The sequence below is a fragment of the Oryx dammah genome, unplaced genomic scaffold (genome assembly GCF_014754425.2).
Source record: "Oryx dammah isolate SB20612 unplaced genomic scaffold, SCBI_Odam_1.1 HiC_scaffold_20, whole genome shotgun sequence".
Taxonomy (NCBI): Eukaryota; Metazoa; Chordata; class Mammalia; order Artiodactyla; family Bovidae; genus Oryx; species Oryx dammah.
The window spans coordinates 68038954-68059357 of NW_024070204.1; the positions used below are offsets into that span (position 1 = coordinate 68038954).

At 39.2% G+C, this 20404-nt stretch overlaps 1 protein-coding gene across 4 annotated transcripts in view; it reads right to left on the reverse strand.

Moving 5' to 3' along the window:
- RANBP17 (RAN binding protein 17) overlaps positions 1-20404 on the reverse strand; it is a 349515-nt gene that overhangs the window by 15680 nt on the left and 313431 nt on the right. For all 4 annotated transcript variants that reach the window (XM_040262770.1, XM_040262768.1, XM_040262769.1 and 1 more), the window contains one exon: positions 15895-16061. In XM_040262770.1, coding sequence (XP_040118704.1) covers positions 15895-16061 — 167 coding nt within the window. The remainder of the gene's footprint in view (positions 1-15894; positions 16062-20404) is intronic.

A 20404-nucleotide genomic window follows, 5' to 3' on the forward strand; every position in this document is an offset into this window, starting at 1 on the left:
CAGGTATAGAATCCCCCTGGCTGAGGTGCTGCTATCCTCAAAGAGGTGAGGTAGCTATTCCAAGGACACAGTTAGGAAGTACAAAACTGATATTCAAAACCAGGTCTATTGACTACAAAATCTTTCTGCTCTGATTGTTGTGAAGTAGAAAGTCCTCAACAAATACAGAATTTACAATTAAACAGCTCTGGAAGGAGGATGGAATTTCATCAGTCTGGAAGCAGTTACATCTGTATTCTCCTAAGCATGGCAAGGGACACAGAATTAACATGCAAGAGTTCTTCTGGGTTGCAAAGCACACAAAGCCACATTAACTCACGAAGGGCCAGAGAAGCAGGTAACCTTTACCTTGTTCTTCAAGTCAACCAAGTAAGTCTTCCTTGACATACCACATGAACTCACTGCTGCTGAAATGCCACTGCTAGTTAAAAGTTTCCAAGAGTTAAAGACAAATGAGGACGAAGGTTGAAGTCACCACTCCAGCACATTAATAGACTTTGAGGAAATTTCACATAATTTACCCTGCAAGTGCTATGTGAAAAATCGGTAATAACTGTAAAATGAATAAATTATGCCATCATTAAACCAATCTCACATTATACTGTGCCGTTCTTTCAAGAAATTCAAAAGAGTTTCTCATACCATGCACAATGCCGCTAAGAGAAATGAAGGTAGGGGAAACTGTCACCCTTGAATAAGGCTGAAGGAATAACAAGAAATGCCAGCAATGAGAGGCACGTTAAGGCCCTGGGAAGATCTCGTATGGCGAAAACTGTAAAACCTGGAGACAAAAAAGCCTTAGTTAAGTTCCGTGTGTGCGTGAGTGCTATGTGGCTTCAGTCATGGCCAACCCTTTGAGACCCTGTGGACTATAGCCCTCCAGGCTCCTCTATCCATGGGGATTCTCCAGGCAAGAACACTGGAGTGGGTTGCCATGACCTCCTTCAGGGGGTCTTCCTGACCCAGGGATCAAACCTGTGTCTCTTACATCCCCTGTACTGGTAGTCAGGTTCCTTACCACTAGAGCCAGTGGGAAGCCCCAGGTTATATCCCAAGCACTGTTATTGAGTGGCTCTGTCTTTTGGCAAGTCATTTTGTCCCTCTGTTTTGTTCTGTTCGTCCTTTTTGTCCACATCCCATGGCATGTGGGATGTTAGTTCCCTGACTAGGGACCAAACCCGTACTCCCCTGCATTGAAAAGTAGAGTCTTAACCACTAGACTGATGGGGACGTCTCCATTTCAGCTCTCTGAACCAATGCATACTTTATCCATACAGGTACTGTGGGATTGAATTTGTTGATGTATCTATCCCTCTCAAATTAAAAAGTATTCATATTGGCCCTATCTACCCATTACTCCATCCTAAAGGAAATCAGTCCTGAATATTCACTGGAAGGACTGATGCTGAAGCTGAAACTTTAATACTTTGGCCACCTGATGCGAAGAGCTGACTCACTGGAAAAGATCCTGATGCTGGGAAAGACTGAAGGTGGGAGGAGAAGGGGACCACAGAGGATGAGCTGGTTGGACAGCATCACTGAAGCAATGGAAATGAGTTTGAGCAAACTCCGGGAGTTGGTGATGGACAGGGAAGCTTGGCATGCTGCTGTCCATGGTGTTGCAAAGAGTTGGACACAACTGAGTGACTGAACTGAACTGAACCCATTAGGGTTGTTGTGAGAATCAGGAGAGACGTTAGGTATGAAGACAATATAAAAATGGAAAGAGTTATGGAGTTTCTTTTCATTCTTGTCATTGCAAGGTAAGGCTTGGAGTTTACAGAAAGAATAAGTGAGAAAAAGTCAGATTGGACCCATGAGTAAAATCCACATCACACCATGCCCCCATCCAGTCCAGTGAGTCTGTGATATGCAGAATGCTTGTTCACAGAAAGAACTCTAACAAAAGCAGAACACACAGATGGGACTAAGAAGATGCAGGTACTCTGGCTTACGTCATGGCCTTAAAATCAAATCATCTTGTGAAATGAAGTCTTGTGCTTGAGATTTCTTGGAAAGGATACTTTTCACATTTATAATTATGAACAGCAGGGAGAAGGACAAGGATGGGAACATTAAAAAGTAGTACCTCTGTATTATTTTTCAAAATGAAGCCACTTTTACACACTTCTTGAATACCTTCTCTGTGCTAGGTGAGTTTGTACTCATGGGTTCATTCTGCCCTCACTACTTCCGAGTCAAGGATCCTTTCACTATGAAGATAGTGACTACCGCAGATGAAAGGGGTGACTTCCGGACCCTACTCTAGGCAGTGCAGCCAGGCCTCTCGAGGGCTTGGGATCGGGACAAGCACTCTGGTGGTGGGTTCTCTCTCAGTCTCTCTCTGCCTGGCTTCTGCAGACCCTTTCGTCACGTTGGTGGCTCTTTTCTCTGGCTGCAGACTGGCTACTTCCCTGAGCATACGGCAGGGAATGGCTGCCCCGTGGCTCTTGAATTTTCAAGTTTTCAGTTCAGCTGAGGCTGACCATTATCTTTTAAATGCTAGTTTCTAAATCCAGGGAAGATGAGCCAGTTTGGGTCAAGTGTTTCCCTCTTGTCCAATCAGTACTCAAAGAAAGGAGCCCTTGGCTCAGTTAAGAATTTATGAATGAACGAATGCGTCTGCCTCCCTTGCTTTTCCTACATCCCTCCCAGGCCTGTTTCCAGACCATTTAAAAGTTACACGGCATAGTGGTTAAGAGCAGAGGTTCTGTTACTTATTAGCTGTGTAGTATTGGGTGAACTACTAGAGCTGCAATTACAGTATTTTGAACATAAAGTGGAGATAAAAATATATGCCTCATGAGTAATGAGATAAACAGAAACACACACACACACAGGAATACATATGTGTATACATATGGGTGTGAGTATATATGTGTGTGAGTATATATGTATTAATATATATATAAAGCATTTAACATAAAAACCAAGCATATAATAATTATTTCTACTTCTTTTTCATCATAATCATTCATCATTAAAATTTTCTTTGAATCTGAGGTTGCCTTTCTATGGTGACCGCTCTGGTTCTAGCAACCCTGCAGTAAATAAGACTTCTGTTACATGATGGAGGAGAAGTCTAAATCTGTAAGGAGGGGTGTAAAGACTCTTCTACTTTGGAGTGGAAGGATGTGGAAATAATCCTAACCTAATCTCTTCTGGTCAAGGGAGTCTGCTCCTCTGTGATGCCCATACAAGTTTAGGAGCCTTCTGGTGAGCCCTGGGTTGGCCTGGATGTGACACAGTAAGACGACCTCAGGTGTCATCTTCACATGTCATAGAAACACAATTCAGAGCAGGAAGACTGAACTTGTGTCAAAACTAGGGAGTTACAAATGAAATCCAAAATTTCTTCCATTTGTGAATTATGGATAAATGTTACTACCTGTGCTGTATTCGCATATAAAAGACAGATGTCATCTGCTATGGTTTCCTTTCCTGAGAATTCTTCAAAATACAAAACAAAACAAAAAATCACTGAGATTTAGAAGAAAAAAAATCATCCTTTTAGAAATAGACTGTCAAACGCTTTTCCAGAGTTGGTGTCAGTATTTAATCTATGAATTAAGAAATTTTCCTTGGAGAGGCTTTAAAAAAGAATGCATTTCAGTGAACTCTTTTTAGTGTTAATTTACAATGAGAGATAATTGTGCCAATCACTATTAATGATGGGGCTAAAAAACTATCTTGTTTGCCATTTGCCATACCGAGTGAGAGAGATTATAAAGCATATCTAATTATCACTGGGCTAAACCTGTGTAAAACTGCATTTTTCCTCATGAAATGCTATCTGCTTTACATCGGTGTGAAGGAAAAGGTATGGTGGTCGTGCATTTTTTTACTACATTTCTGCTATTCGGAGAACATTTGCTGCAGAATAACAGTAAAACTGTGCTAAACAGTAGATAAAAGAACAATGACAGATTGCAGTCACTTTAATTCATAAAGAAAACACTGGGAGCCCCTGGGAATGCCAAATCAAGCCACCGGCACCCAATGACTCTATGCTAAGTCACAAAGTACATCATATTTTTTTCAGTTTAAACACAAAGGCTAATGGACATGTAACTTATTTATTTCAAATTCTTCTTTATGAGGCTGGCTCTTCTTTTTTTAGCTCCTTGGAAAACACTGTAATTCCCCTATTCTATAAACACACAAATATAATTGTAAAATGACATCGTTCTGTTTTCATTTAATTACCCCTGAAAATGCTTTCTATTTAATATTCATTACTCAAAAGCTAATTTAAAAGAGAAAGAGATGCGACTTATTCAAAAAGATGTACTGTCATTCACAGCAATAGTTATCTAATATACAGAAGTTAATAAAGCAGATTAATCTGCAAGTCCCCTTAAGCCATTCTTGAGTTTTGGGCAACTGCCTCCTTGACCTTTCACCTTCCCGCTGCGCACCAGCAGCAGGTGCCAGCTGTGCAGCAATCGTGGCCGTGCACTGAACGCAAAGTCTTCCCTTACTTTGCTTCTGACCAGCAGCTGACCCTGCAGGAGTGATTGTTTCTGGTGCCGGCCTAAAGGCTACATAAACCAGTAGCAGATAAACAAAAGACTACATATACCAGCTGCCTCGCCTGAGGGTACCATCCTAGGCTGACACCTCCACTCCTTCTCTGGCGTACCAAATTGCTCCTTGTTTGTTTCCATACATGCATTTCACCCTTGTTATTTTGTGCAAGAGGCAGGCATAGGAGAAAACCCCCCAAAACAACAACGACAAAAAAACCCCATCCCTTCCCTCGAACTTGACTTTTGAGTATTCCATGTCAAACTGTGCCATTATGATGCTAATCCAGGCCTGATTTAGCAACTTTAATAAGAGGCTAAACCCTCTTGTAATTAGATAATAAAATTTTATTATGTATTTTAATATTAAAAGTCTTAAAATCAAACTCTTCAAATCATACACTGGTACAGAACTAAGGTACTTAAATATCACAGCCCCAGAAAATGGTAGCTTGAAAAAGCACATTGTGGCTAATTTTTCATTCTCAGAAATGTAAACATGGAATTCCTATGTGGTAGCAGTGAAGCTCCAACACTCTTAATTACGTGCGGGAAGAATGAATCTATTCAAGTATGAAGCACACTGTACCATTTCCAGCAACAGCATGAGATGGTTTTGACAGTTATTTCTTGGATACAAATTACACAAGTATAAAAACAATCCCCATAATGATTAAATGCGGTTATGTACATAGGAGAATACCAGTGCAAATGGTAACATATTTAAATGGTTTTCCTTCATTAAAAAAATTATATATGATATTAAACCATCAATCACTGCTGAAGCACTGGAGTTTAGACACATTGTCACTGGTTGAAATAAATGACCTGGAGACAGAATTCTGGCTCACTCAATATGGTGTCTTTGCTGTTGCTTAGTCACCCAACTCTCTGCTGGTTTGGGCTACATCTGGTGGATTCTATCCTTTTCAATTAATAAGGCAAGTTACGCTATCAATGGATCACATATTTGAACTGTGCTTAGAGGTAGAAAAACACATGTCCTAGGAAAAAAAAAAAACCCACAAATGCTCTCTGTTCTGTCAGCCATTTAGAACAATATTTGAAGTACCTTTTTTTTTAAATCCATGTTTAAAATTTCCCTACGTAATTTCAGCAGTTATTATATAGTATACAACGATATACTCTTAGCATTACTATTTATTTTGTTAAGTAGTAGTCTACAACCATGTTAGATTTGATGTCTAAAGTCAGTCTGCAGACTGCACTTCTAAAAGTATTTTTTTGGGTTTGCTGGCAGACATTCACTGACCATCACGAGGCTTCAGGCTCTGCCAGGTGCGAGGCCAAGTATCAGGATGGAGGTGATTTGGGGAAAAAAGGTACTGTGTAAAGGCAACAGGATTACAATACTAATTTGATGATTTATCAGAACAGGTTTCTATTTTAAAATACCATTTTTTGTTACAGGTAAAATAGTCATTCAACAAATATTTCTAAAACAAAGATGAAACAAAAAAGGCAAAGATATGGTATATAACAAAGGATTTGGACCAGAATTATCCTTTTAAAGATGAACAGAGAAATGAGTTCATAGTATCAAAGATAAAAGCCATTTTAATTAAAAATTAGTGTTCTATTTTTAAAATCATTAACTTCAACTCTCTAAATTGATCTTTAGGGATAGTGATCACAAATTCATCATTCTTAAAGAGTTTTAATGCCTTTTGGACTTTTGCTACCTGGCTATATTAACTATATACTTCTGTGCAGCCCTGTTCCTCTTTCAGTTCAGTTCAGTTGCTCAGTCATGTCCAGCTCTTTGCAAGCCCATGGACTACAGCACAGCAGGCTTCCCTGACCATCACCAACCCCCAGAGCTTGCTCAAACTCACATCCATTGAGTCGGTGATGCCATCCAACCATCTGATCCTCTGTTGTCCCCTTCTCCTCCTGCCTTCACTCTTTCCCAACATCAGGGTCTTTTCTAATGAGCCAGTTCTTTGTTATCAGGCAGTTAAAGTATTGGAGTTTCAGTTTCAGCATTAGTCCTTCCAATGAATATTCAGAACTGATTTCTTTTAGGATGGACTGGCTGGATTTCCCTGCAGTCCAAGGGACTCTCAAGAGTCTTCTCCAACACCACACAGTTCAAAAGCATCAATTCTTCAGCACTCAGCTTTCTTTATGGTTCAACTCTCACGTCCATACACGACTACTGGAAAAATCATAGCTTTGTCTAGATGGACCTTTGTTGGCAAAGTAATATCTCTGTTTTTTAATACACTGTCTAGGTTGGTCATCACTTTTCTTCCAAGAAGCAAGCACCTTTTAATTTCATGGCTGCAGTCACCATCTGCAGTGATTTTGGAGCCCTCCAAAATACTCTCTCACTGTTTCCACTGTTTCCCCATCTATTTGCCTTGAAGTGATGGGACCAGATGCCATCATCTGTTTTCTGAATGTTGAGTTTTAAGTCAGCTTTTAAACTCTCCTCTTTCACATTCATTAAGAGGCTCTTTAGTTCCTCTTTGCTTTCTGCCATAAGCATAGCATCAGCCACATATCTGAGGTTACTGATAATTTCTCGCGGCAATCTGGACTTCAGCTTGTGCTTCATCCAGCCCAGCATTTCACATGATGTCTTCTGCATGTAAGTTAAATAAACAGGGTGTCAATATACAGCCTTGACGTACTCCTTCCCCAATTTGGAACCAGTCTGTTGTTCCATGTCCAAGTCTAACTGTTGCTTCCTGACCTGCATATAGGTTTCTCAAGAGGCAGGTCAGGTGGTCTGGTATTCTCATCTCTTGAAGAATTTTCCACAGTTTGTTGTGATCCACACAGTCAAAGGCTTTGGTATAGTCAATTAAGAAGAAGTAGATGTTTTTCTGGAACTCTCTTGCTTTTTTTGTGATCCAATGGATGTTGGCAATTTGATCTCTGGTTCCTCTGCCTTTTCTAAAACCAGCCTAAACATCTGGAAGTTCATGGTTCATGTACTGTTGAAGCCTGGCTTGGAGAATTTTGAGCATTACTTTGCTAGCGTGTGAAATGTGAAATTGTGCAGTAGTTTGAACATTCTTTTGCAATGCCTTTCTTTGGGATTGGAATGAAAACTGACCTTTTCCAGTCCTGCGGCCACTGCTGAGTTTTCCAAATTTGCTGGCATGTTGAGTGCAGCACTTTCACAGCATCATCTTTCAGGATTTGAAAGAGCTCAACTGGAATGCCATCACCTCCACTAGCTTTGTTCGTAGTGATGCTTTCTAAGGCCCACTTGACTTCACATTCCAGGATGTCTGGCTCTAGGTAAGTGATCATACCATTGTGGTTATCTGAGTCATGAAGATATTTTTGTATAGTTCTTCTATGTATTCTTGCCACCTCATCTTAATATTCTGCTTCCGTTAGGTCCATACCTTTTCTATTCTTTATTGAGCCCATCTTTGCATGAACTGTTCCCTTGGTATCTCTCATTTTCTTGAAGAGATCTCTGGTCTTTCCCATTTTATTGTTTTCCTCTATTTCTTTGATCACTGAGGAAGGCTTTCTTATCTCTCCTTGATATTCTTTGGAACTCTGCATTCAGATGGATATATCTTTCCTTTTCTCCTTTGCCTTTCACTTATCTTCTTTTCTCAGCTATTTGTAAGGCCTCCTCAGACAACTGTTTTGCCTTTTTGCATTTCTTTTTCTTGGCGATGTCTTGACCACCACCTCCTGTACAATGTCACGAACCTCCATCCATAGTTCTTCAGGCACTCTATCAGATCTAATCTCTTAAATCTATTTGTCACTTCTACTGTATAATCATAAGGGATTTGATTCAGGTAATACCTGAATGGTCTAGTGTGGTTTTCCCTACTTTCTTCAATTTAAGTCTGAATTTTGCAATACGGAGTTCATGATCTAAGCCATAGTCAGCTCCCAGTCTGTTCCTCTTAGATACTTTGATTTGGTCCTGAGTAATTAGATTACACACACACACACACACACACACACACACACACACACACACACACACTTGACCAAAGTTAACTTTATTTTTGCCTCAAACAATCTTGCTATTTTGAAAATTAAAAATATATATATATATATTTGAGGGATGTTAGATGAGTTTAATTGCCCGTTATTGAATGCTTTCTACATGCAAAGATACAACTCAAATGTGATAAAATGTCCTCTTTAAGTTTCAGTAAAGACCTAAGTATAGAGTCATATATAAAAGCAAAGTAATGGCATCTTTTTGAAACAACAAATTTTAAAAGTATGCTTTAAGAATTATTAAAACATCACAGAGAAACAAAAATGTCACTGTTGCAAGGCTACATAAGAGGGCTGAGAGAAATGTAAGGGGTCATGCATTAAGAAGTCTTAGTTCTGAAACCCTCAGATTACAGAATACAGGAGTGAAAAGTAGAAAACAAACATATAGTGCTGGCCTGCAGGGTCTTATTATTTTTCAATCAGTGGCCAACATTTTAAAAACTAGATTTCTGGCTTCTCCTTGGGAGGGAATCTCAATACATCTGGCAACACTGGGTCTTACCACCTTACAGGGCAACAATTAGCTAGAAGCTGTTTGGAGACTGCCTCCTTTAAACAGGGATGTACACTCAACATAGCTTTCATTACTATCTACCTCCATCAAGTTTCCTACTTGGCTCTATAGACACCTTAGTCTACGGTACCTTATCTTAACACAATGAATAGCAGGAGAAGAGTGCTCAAAAGAGTCAGTTTCAGACGTGCCAGTGTGAGAGACTTTCAGCAGACCTACTGGTACTCAGTGGAGCCTCCTTTAGAGAAGAGAGGCTGCTTACAATCAGAAAGAGGTGAAAAATGACATTCAATACTGATGAATCAGTGGTGAGAGTCAGGACAAAGCCCAGAGATGTGCAGGCTATGGGGGTGGATGCAAAGCACTTGTTGCTTCCCCAGCTTCATCTTACAGCTGCCATACTGATCCTACCCTAGAGAAATCAGGTTACAGTAAACCTCAAGAGCTGCCCCAGAGGCATTAAAGGAAAGTAACAAAGGAACATCACGAGACAGTTATGCTGTTAGACTCTCTGGCCTTCTCAAGGACACACATCCTACTAACTTGTACGCCTTCCGTGTCTGGCTACAGAATTAATGACTGGGTATGGGCATAGAGTAAAAGATGAAGCTCTGCCAGACCTGCCTCAGTGAAGGTGCAGCGACAGGACTTCTCTATACTAGCTGGCGAAGCAGCTTCCCTCTCTCTTGCCCACTGTCTCTTTGAGTCACTGCCCATCTGTTTCATTTCAGCTGCAGCGCAAAGTTGGGGTGTAAGGTGACTGCTCTGAGTCACTCTGCCTTAAGGAAGGCCTCTGCGACTTATTGGAAGCTCAAATTGCCTCACTGTAAATGCTTAAAACACATATTACTTCAAGTTAGCAGCCACCAACAAATTATAGCTTTGTGGTTAATTTGTATGTTAACTGTGAATGAAACATATCAAGGTAAAATTTTAGGTTTTCCATTTACTGACTACATGATCTTATTGACTACTAGTAACTTAGGAAATTACTTAATCTTTTTATGCCTTCAGTTCAGTTCAGTCGCTCAGTCGTGTCCGACTCTTTGTGACCCCATGAATCGCAGCAAGCCAGGCGTCCCTGTCCATCACCAACTCCCGGAGTTCACTCAGACTTATGTCCATCAAGTCAGTGATGCCACCCAGCCATCTCATCCTCTGTGGTCCCCTTCTCCTCCTGCCCCCAATCCCTCCCAGCATCAGAATCTTTTCCAATGAGTCAACTCTTCGCATGAGGTGGCCAAAGTACTGGAGTTTCAGCTTTAGCATTATTCCCTCCAAAGAAATCCCAGGGCTGATCTCCTTCAAAATGGACTGGCTGGATTTCCTTGCAGTCCAAGGGACTCTCAAGAGTCTTCTCCAACACCACAGTTCAAAAGCATCAATTCTTCAGCACTCAGCTTTATTCACAGTCCGGCTCTCACATCCATACATGACCACTGGAAAAGCGATAGCCTTCACCAGACAGACCTTTGTTGGCAAAGTAATGTCTCTGATTTTGAATATGCTGTCTAGGTTGGTCATAGCTTTTCTTCCAAGGAGTAAGCATCTTTTAATTTCATGGCTGCAGTCACCATCTGCAGGGATTTTGGAGCCCAAAAAATAAAGTCTGACACTGTTTCCACTGTTTCCCCATCTATTTGCCATGAAGTGACAGGACCAGATGCCATGATCTTCGTTTTCTGAATGTTGAGCTTTAAGCCAACTTTTTCACTCTCCTCTATCACTTTCATCAAGAGGCTCTTTAGTTCCTCTTCACTTTCTGCCATAAGGGTGGTATCATCTGCACATCTGAGGTTATTGATATTTCTCCTGGCAATCTTGATTCCAGCTTGTGCTTCTTCCAGCCCAGCGTTTCTTATGATGTACTCTGCATATAAGTTAAATAAGCAGGGTGACAATATACAGCTTTGATGTACTCCTTTTCCTATTTGGAACCAGTCTGTTGTTCGTGTCCAGTTCTAACTGTTGCTTTTATGCCTTAGTTATCTATAAAATGGTGCTCATAATATGACAGCTTCACAGATACTGTGGTGATGAAATCAGACTAAGTGCTTATATGTAAAAAGCTTAAGCTTGTCTGCAATATTTGCCAGTATTATTATTTTCCCTGAAATAAATACAAAGTACATACACACACTGCTATGAAGAAGACCATGATTGCAGCAGCATGTGCAAAAACAATTTTATTATTCTGATTTTTTTTACTTGTCATGCCTAACGACCTATCCCTGGCTTCTCTTTAAATCCATGTTATCCTCTGATCCAGTTGTAAATATTCTTTCTGCATGTTTTTTTTTGACATCAATCTGCTGTTATATTTTTGATAATAGCTGCAAATTAACCAGACTGAGCTAGTGGGCCATGAACATACTTTCTAATTAGGATTCACTAGAAATGTCTATGATAACATTAGAAAATTTGGTTAATTTTTTAAGAGCATAAGAGACATGAATATATTTCATCTGCTAAAGTCTTTCCCATTGTGAGAGTCTTGCTGAGGTTCTATAGGCCAAAATCTCAACATCAGTTAAATATGTGACTGCACTTTCTCCTACTTAGTATTACGGAATGCAATCTTAGGTATGAAAGATGTCTTGTATAGTACGTCAAAATGTTGAGCAATATCGTTTCAATCTAAACACAGAAATGAAAAAAGAGCAGATGACTTCCCTTTTGCTATAATTCACTTTGGGATGTATGTCACCAAGAGCACTATACAAAAGCAATTTTCATTGATTTGACTGACTGATTGAGGAAAAGGGTGACTGTTCTCTCCAGCTTACGTCCCTACTGAAGTATCTGAAGTATGATTCTTATAACTCCTGACAGCTCTTCACAATTTGTAGTTAAATGCTAGGTTAGCACAAAGCGGGAGGGAGGGTGAGGAAGAAAGGATTATAATTAGAACTTTTTCTGTTTTTTAGTACAGCTCACTTGAGTCAGAGAGTTAAACAGAAGAGCTTAAGATAAATTCAAACCTAAATGTTCTAATTACTCCATTCAGCATATTTAAATTTTAGAGAACACAACTGCTAAAAATACACTGTTAATAAGTTAATAGTATAATCGAATCAGTAATACTGACCATTATATAATTCTTGTTCTATTTCTAAGTAAGTTGCTACACTTTCTAGAATATTTAGTTTTAATAGAAGTTCTGATTTAGAGAAGCATTCAACATCAGTGTCCTATTCTTATAATCTGAAAGAGAATGAGTCACATCTTTGAAATGCCTCTCTAATTTGTACAAAACATGCTCTTTCATTTACCTAATTTGGATAGATCTTTCTTTCACTTTGTGATATAACTAAATGAACGCTGACCTCTGAGTTATATATGCAAATACTTAACATGACCAGGGATAAAACTGAAAACACTTCACATAGAAATCTTACATTCCAAATTATGTGTAATCCCTGTTACTACTGACCTTTCTTCAAATTTCAGTTTATCTTTCTAATGACATAAAAGCATGGGGAACTTTTTTTGCTAATATACATAAACTAGGTTTTTCTCAGTTGTTAAGTGGTTAGACAATAATTCTTACTTGAAATAGATTCACTTAATTATAATAGATCTTTATTCTAATAATGGACTAAATTTAATGCTTGAAAATTTAGATTTGTTTGCAAAATATGGAAGACGGCTTATTTGGAGAATGTTTTTTGAAAACACTGAAGATCTAAAGCCAAGTAGCAGGTTATAATAAACACATTTTCAGGTGAGAGGCACTTAAAATGTCTTTCCCAAGCAGCTGCATACAAATGGAAAGGACTATAAGAATGTCAGAAAATCCTTTATGTAGGTTCATGCTTCATTTGCTGTGGAAGCTTGAGGAGATAACTTTTGCAATTTAGAATTGACATTGTTCATGCAATTATGCTTCCAGCAATATAGGTCCAGGTTGGGGGGGAGGGGAAACAGTTCAAACTAGTAAATAATTGCAGTATCATTGCATCAGTTTAGTTTAAAGAGCTGACAAACTCTCTCTAAACTCTAAGCACAATTAGTCATTAGGGTCTAGTTTTTCAGCACTGTTAAGCAATTTGTAACCCATTCCTTTTAATAGGGTTAGGCATTACTTAACCGACACAGATGCCTTGAAAACCGAAACCTTGAGTTATGAAGCAGCAACCTTGTTCATTACCTTCTCTGATAGGCAAATCATCTATAAAAACAGCATTTAATGGGCAACCAATGAATAATCAATGGCTCACTTTTCATCTGAGTGTGAAAATGAGAATAATCTAATATAAATTCCCTCTGGTAAGAGGCTGAATCTTGGATTCTGCTGCTCTTCAGGGTTGATTTATAAGGTCTTGGAAAGCTGATGTAAACAGATGATCAATGGGACCCATCCTTGCTCATAATAACCCCCAACTGGCCCACTCCCTCTTTTCCAAGTCTATCCCTTCAGGCTATTAGCTCTGTCCAGCTAATTCTTCCCACTACTTCTGCCTGCTGCTTTTACTCTGGCCATCCGTTCAGTCCAGCCGACTCAGAAGTAATTTTATACGCAGCAGAGAGCGGGTGGAATTGATTTTTCACTCAGTGCTCAGTTCCCATCTGAATAATTATCAATTTTACTGCCTCATAAAGGGAAGAGTCAAAATTTCAAATCAATTCAAAAGAGCTTTTGAGACGACAGAAACTGTGCATAAGAATAGAGGTCAAAGTTGTCAGTGACCTAAGGAGATGATGTCAGATACTACTATACCCAATAGTTGACATCAGAGGCACTCAGGATGATATAACCTAGTGCTAATACAAATCATATTTATGCTGACTCCCAGAAACCAGTCATTAATATTTAAAATGCTATCTGAGAGCCTACATTCCAAATAAATAGAATGCATTCCACTGTTAATAAAGATGTATCACTACTTAGTCAAATGCTATAAAGTAAAGGATTACCAAGTGTTATTAACACATAGAAATTACTTAAACCAACAAACACAGGATAATTCTGAGTAAAGACAAACATGATTGTCCTTTGCACAACAACATTACTTGTTCTGCACAGTCTGATGGCATTTGTCCAGGACCGTGGCCTATTGATTTTTGCTAAAATCTTCTACTCACTTAAAAGTTCCTGCCAAAGTTTATGGGCCAATATTACGATCATGGTTGAATACTGGCAGGTGGTAGACTTGTCACTTGCCATGGTGGGGTTGGGGGTGGGCTTGATTCCTGGCCAATCCATGGGTATTTATTTTCTCCACCAGCTGGCTACATGCTTTAATTCTGTGGTTCTCAGCCTTCTCATAAAACACCTGAGGGCTATGACACACTCCCAGAACCAATGGCTACTGCAGATGGATGGATGAGGAGAGGTGTATCTAAATCTTGATAGAATGTATATTTTGAAGAAGCATTCTGGCTGAATCTGAGATCTTATCCCTACCAACTAGTGCCCTGAGAATAAATGGTGTAAGGAAGTTGTAAGGATTTCAGTTTTTGAGCCAAACAGACCTTGGCTCACATGCCACTTTTCAGTTGGTCTCTCTGTGCTTCAGTTTATTCAGCTGTAAAATGGGGATGATTATGCCCACATCCCATAGTTGCTGTGGAGGTCTAAATGAGGAGGCGGCCCTGAAAGCACTCTCCTACTGCCGTCACTAAGCTAATCCAATTACTGTGTAATTAGGTACTGGTCTCCTTCCCACCTGGCAGGAAAAACTTGAGAAATTAATGTCTTTTGGATCTTAACAGCTCTTGCACCTTGTACATAGGAGGTCCTCAATAAATGAGTTACCTTCCTCCTGTTTAATCACCAACATGTTTTGTAACAATTTCAGGATCATACCAAATAGTTGCAGCCCTTTGCTTATTTACATAAAATCTTCATCCACACGTTCTTGCCAGGAAATTAACTGGTTAACTGAAACATCACCACAAATAAAGGTTACATAATTTCATTTAAGTATTAGCAAAAAATGACAGCTAGGAAGAAAACGTCTTCTTTGTCTTTCTTATTCATTTTCATCATTTATTTACTCAGACTGACATTTTCTGCTGATTGCAGGCGACTTATTTGCTGGCTAATGACCATGTTAAAGTATTTACATTTGCAAACCACAGACTATTATGGAGATAGTTTGGCAAAATAAGACAACTGGAAGCAGTATAAAGATATCATTTCCCAAATTTAGTAGAATGGGAATATATCAAAGTGATGCTATCTCCAGAGCAAAATGATATTACTCTCTTTGAAATGTTTCTGGCATATATATTATGTTTATCTTTATGCATGCTGTTACTGTGATTTGTAGAAGTGACTTTTTAAAGAACATTAAACTTAGACCTAATTCATATTAGCTAGTCAGAAAACATTTGAAAATTAACAAATCATGGCTTTATCACTTATTATTTAAATGGTTTTGGGAATATGACCCATCTGAGCCTTGATCTCTTATCTAAAAATGGGGAAAATGACCCAGCAGGTCACCTGGCACAGACTAGGAGCCCAGCAAATGGTAGTTTCTCAGCATGCCAGAGTATTCACAAGGCAAACCTGAGATGATGTTATTAGAGGCTCCAGGAAACAAATCAGAGGCTGACTGTTTCTAGTTCCAGCTTTGACTTTTATTCAGTATTTCTCTTGTCTCTGAAAGTGCTATCCTCTTTCTGAATACTAGCTTCACTGCGTGAGATGCATGAATTAGAGATTTGCTGAGGGTGGGTAATCCTGAGGCCAACTATCCTACTTATAGGGAAAATACTCCTAGAGGAGAACCAGGAAAGAGTCTTGGCAAGACCAGTTGCTCTAAGGTATTCAGAGACCAGAATGGCTTCGGGAAAACTCTTATCTCTTAAGCTAGGTGAACAACCACTATTTACCTGCTGCAGGACCTCTGGATTTTGCTGCATAAAATGTAATAGTCTCTGACCAGCCTGGGTGGCCTCTCGGCATCGAAGTGATTTCTTGCCCTCTTTTGCTATGTGCTTGAAGAGGTAGGTGACGATGTAGTCTAAACTGGTACAGCAGCTGGAGGAGACGACTGTATCTGTGTGAACAACAAATGAGAATTCACTTGATGACTAAGGTGTTTGTTTCATCTCACTCTAATGCCTAAATTAAAAAAAGAAAACAAGAACAATTTCTGGTTTCAAAGCACTTTTATCAAATTGTAAATTCTTTGAGGATTTTGCTTTGTTTATCTCTTTAAACCCAATGTCAACTACAGGACTTCACATAGAGACACATTAGTAAGTAAATGATTCCTGGATTGCATTGGACAGAATTTCCCACATGTGACCTTCATGGCCTTCTGTTCCGTTTAAGTGTCTTTATTAAATATCTACGTGGTGCAAAGTGCTCTGCTTCAGGGGAAACAGTAAGCCTGGCACAAAGAACTTTGCTTCAGGGAAACCCTCGCCCTTGTGTCAAAGAGCATGATTCAGACATGAGCCACTGGAACACAGTGCTGTGTAGAAATGAGGATCACGCTGCTGTGAAAAGTTTGAGAGAGATGTTGCATTTGGATGAGGATCAAGGAGGGTTTGGTGGAGGCAGCACCTGAGATGGGCTGAGAAAAGTTATTTTCAGTTAAACAAAAGGAAGGACATTTTTCAGATGGAGAGATGAGCACAGTATACATAATATGGTGAGAAGGTATGGATTTTGAAGACAGAATTTCAACCTAGTTTCAAATTCCATCTTTTCCAGCTACTTGCTGTGTGTTATTGCGAAGGAGCCAATTAAACTTTCTCATCATTTGTAAAATATGTTGCAGAGCTGAATGAGGAGAAAAATAACTAGAAATTCTCACAGTAAAAATAACTGATATTTATTGAGAGTTTACTATGTTTAATTAACAACACGAGTACCTAGAGGGTATTATGCTAAGTGAAATAAGTCAGATAGAGAAAGCTAAATACCATGAGTTCACTTATATGTGAAACCTAAAGGGAAAGAAACCCAGTGAACAAACGTGACGAGAGAGAAATAGTCAGATACAGAGAGCCAACAGGCGGCTGCCAGAGAGGGTGTGGGAGGAACGAGAGAAACAGGTGAGGGAGATTAACAGGCACAAACTTTCAGTAACAGAATGAGGCACGGGTATAAACTGTACAGTGTGGAGAACAAAGCCAATAATATCTTAGTAGATTGACAGATGGTAACTAGACTCCATAGCATTTTACCACCACGTAATGTTTAGAAATACTGAATGACTATGTTGGGCACCAGACACTAACATGGTGTTGTAGGGCAGTTATACTTTAAAAACAAAAACAAACTCACAGAAGAAGAAATCATACCTGTGGTTATCAGAGGTAGCTGGTTAGCAGGAGGGGGAACTGGATGAAGGTGGTCAAGTGGTACAAATAACACTGCTGTATATTATATATAAAACTTAAGAGTATATCCTATGAATACCCATCACAAGGATGAGTATTCTTATATTTTTAACTATATGTGATGATAAATGTGATAAATGATAGATGATAAATACCAAACTTATGGTGGTAATCATTTGGGGATATATACAAGTCAAATCATTCTGTTATACACCTTAAATGTGTACAGTGTCAACTATAACTCAAAAAAACTGGAAGGAGAAACCACGGTAGTTCTTACTAATCTCCCTCAGGGTATATGTAGGGAGTAGGACTTATGATGTGAGTAAAAGAACGTGCACGAGAATCATAGGAGAGGAGGCCGCCAAAACAGTTTGGGATCTTCCTTGAGGGCATCCAGTAGTGAGTCACACATTTACCCATAATCTGAAAGGCAACACATAATCTGAAAGAGATGTTAGTGAAGGTTTATATTTTTTTGGCAAGTAACTGTCACTATTTAACTTATATGCAGAGTACATCATGAGAAACGCTGGGCTGGAAGAAGCACAAACTGGAATCAAGATTGCCGGGAGAAATATCAATAACCTCAGATATGCAGATGACACCACCCTTATGGCAGAAAGTGAAGAGGAACTCAAAAGCCTCTTGATGAAAGTGAAAGAGGAGAGTCAAAAAGTTGGCTTAAAGCTCAACATTCAGAAACTAAGATCATGGCATCTGGTCCCATCACTTCATGGGAAATAGATGGGCAAACAGTGGAAACAGTGTCAGACTTTATTTTTGGGGGCCCCAAAATCACTGCAAATGGTGACTGCAGCCATGAAATTAAAAGATGCTTGCTCCTTGGAAGGAAAGTTATGACCAACCTAGATAGTGTATTAAAAAGCAGAGACATTACTTTGCTAACAAAGGTCCATCTAGTCAAGGCTATGGTTTTTCCAGTGGTCATGTATGGATGTGAGAGTTGGACTGTGAAGAAAGCTGAGAGCAGAAGAATTGATGCTTTTGAACTGTGGTGTTGGAGAAGACTCTTGAGAGTCCCTTGGACTGCAAGGAGGTCCAACCTAAAGGAGATCAGTCCTGGGTGTTCATTGGAACGACTGATGCTAAAGCTGAAACTCCAATACTTTGGCCACCTCATGCGAAGAGTTGACTCATTGGAAAAGATTCTGATGCTGGGAGGGATTGGGGGCAGGAGGAGAAGGGGACAACAGAGGATGAGATGGCTGGATGGCATCACCGACTCAACGGACGTGGGTTTGGGTGAACTCCAGGAGTTGGTGATGGACAAGGAGGCCTGGCATGCTGTGATTCATGGGGTTGCAAAGAGTTGGACACGACTGAGTGACTGAACTGAAGTGTCACTAAATAACACCAAGTAACATGTACACCAAATAACATTTCATATACCTCTAACAACCACCTCTGTATATATATATATTTTGGCAAGTGACACTAAATAACACTAAATAACATGTACACTAAATAACATTTCATATACCTCTAACAACCACTTCTGAATATAGTAGGTACTCTTATTTGCATTTTTCTAGTGAGAAAAATGAAGCTCAGAGATAGCTTATCCAAAGGTCATGGTTTTGATTTAGAGCAAGACACTGCCCAGATTGTTTTTTGGCTAATAGTAATGTATGGACACAACTCTGGGGAGTTTATGATTAGTAACAAAAACAGAAAGACAAACAATTAAAAACATGATGGGCCTCAAAAAAACGGTAAATATAGTAGATTCAGAATAGAAGTAGATTGGGACAGTACGGCTGGAAGTAGCAGATTATAAACTCCTAAGACATTAGTTACTTTCTTTCTTTTTTTAAATTTATTTTTATTTATTTATTTTTTAGTTACTTTCTTATTCATTTTACTCACCTCTAAAATTCTGAGACACATGTGTGCTTGTCACAGATGAGAGGTGAAACATCAGTTGATTTAACTAAAGAATGGGTAGCAGTAGTACTTAGTCGTGTCCGACTCTTTGCAGCTCCTCAGATCCTAGCCCACCAGGCTCCTCTGTCCACGGAATTCTCCAGGCAAGAATACTGGAGTGGGTTGCTATGCCCTTCTCCAAAGAATGGGTAGACAAAGCTACTCTGAGAAAGCCTTTTTTTTTAGGTCTTGAGTTCTGTTCAGTGATAATACTAGAATCAACGGAACACTACAGTGTAAAAATTCTTTCACATACATTGTTTTAAGTGAAATGACATAGTAAATAGAGGTAAGTTTGGGGGCAAGTTTTGAAATAAATATAGACAGAAGTACACGTTTCAAATAGAGGACAATGGTAGCTGATACAGAATCATGAGGGGTTGAATGAAGGTCTAAAAGATGGGCATGGACTATAGCTTTGGGAAGCTGTAGAGCTATAGGCTTTTAAGAAAGGAGCTTTTATTTCCTCCTATAGTTATGGCATTTGATTGATTGTTTTTCTCTCCCCACTAACTGGGTTACTTTGCAGAAAAGGAAGTTTGGTTTTATTAATATAACCCTGGGTAGTATAAAATGTAGTAGAAAATTTTTAGGCCTAAAAGTCAGGCACAGACTTGTTGAACCTGTTTGCTTTTCTCTTTTCCTTCATATTTCTGCCTTTGAAGTCCCAATCGTGAAAGTAAATGGATTAAGTAACTTAACATCTACAAAAGGAAGCAAGCAGGAAATAGATATGCTTCCCCTCACCAGTGAAGAGCGATATGCTATCAATCAGACAAAAATTATCAAGACTTCACATAGATTTGGTGACCACATGCCATGCAGGTTGCATTAAAAGGTTCCAATCTACTGAGTCAGCTATGAAAAAGCCAGGTAAACACTTTAGACATGAAGGCTGGAGTATATATTCATGCAATAAAAGCAAGGAGAAGAGCTTCCATTATGGCTGATTTATTGTTGGGGGCTTTGAAAAGGATAAATGATTTCAGGGTAGATTGAAAAGTGTGGAATCATAAGGATCATGGACCATTTTATCAAAGAAAGAATGAATAGTACTGAGGATTATGTATTATTATTGGTCTTCCTTATTTGCAGGTGAAGC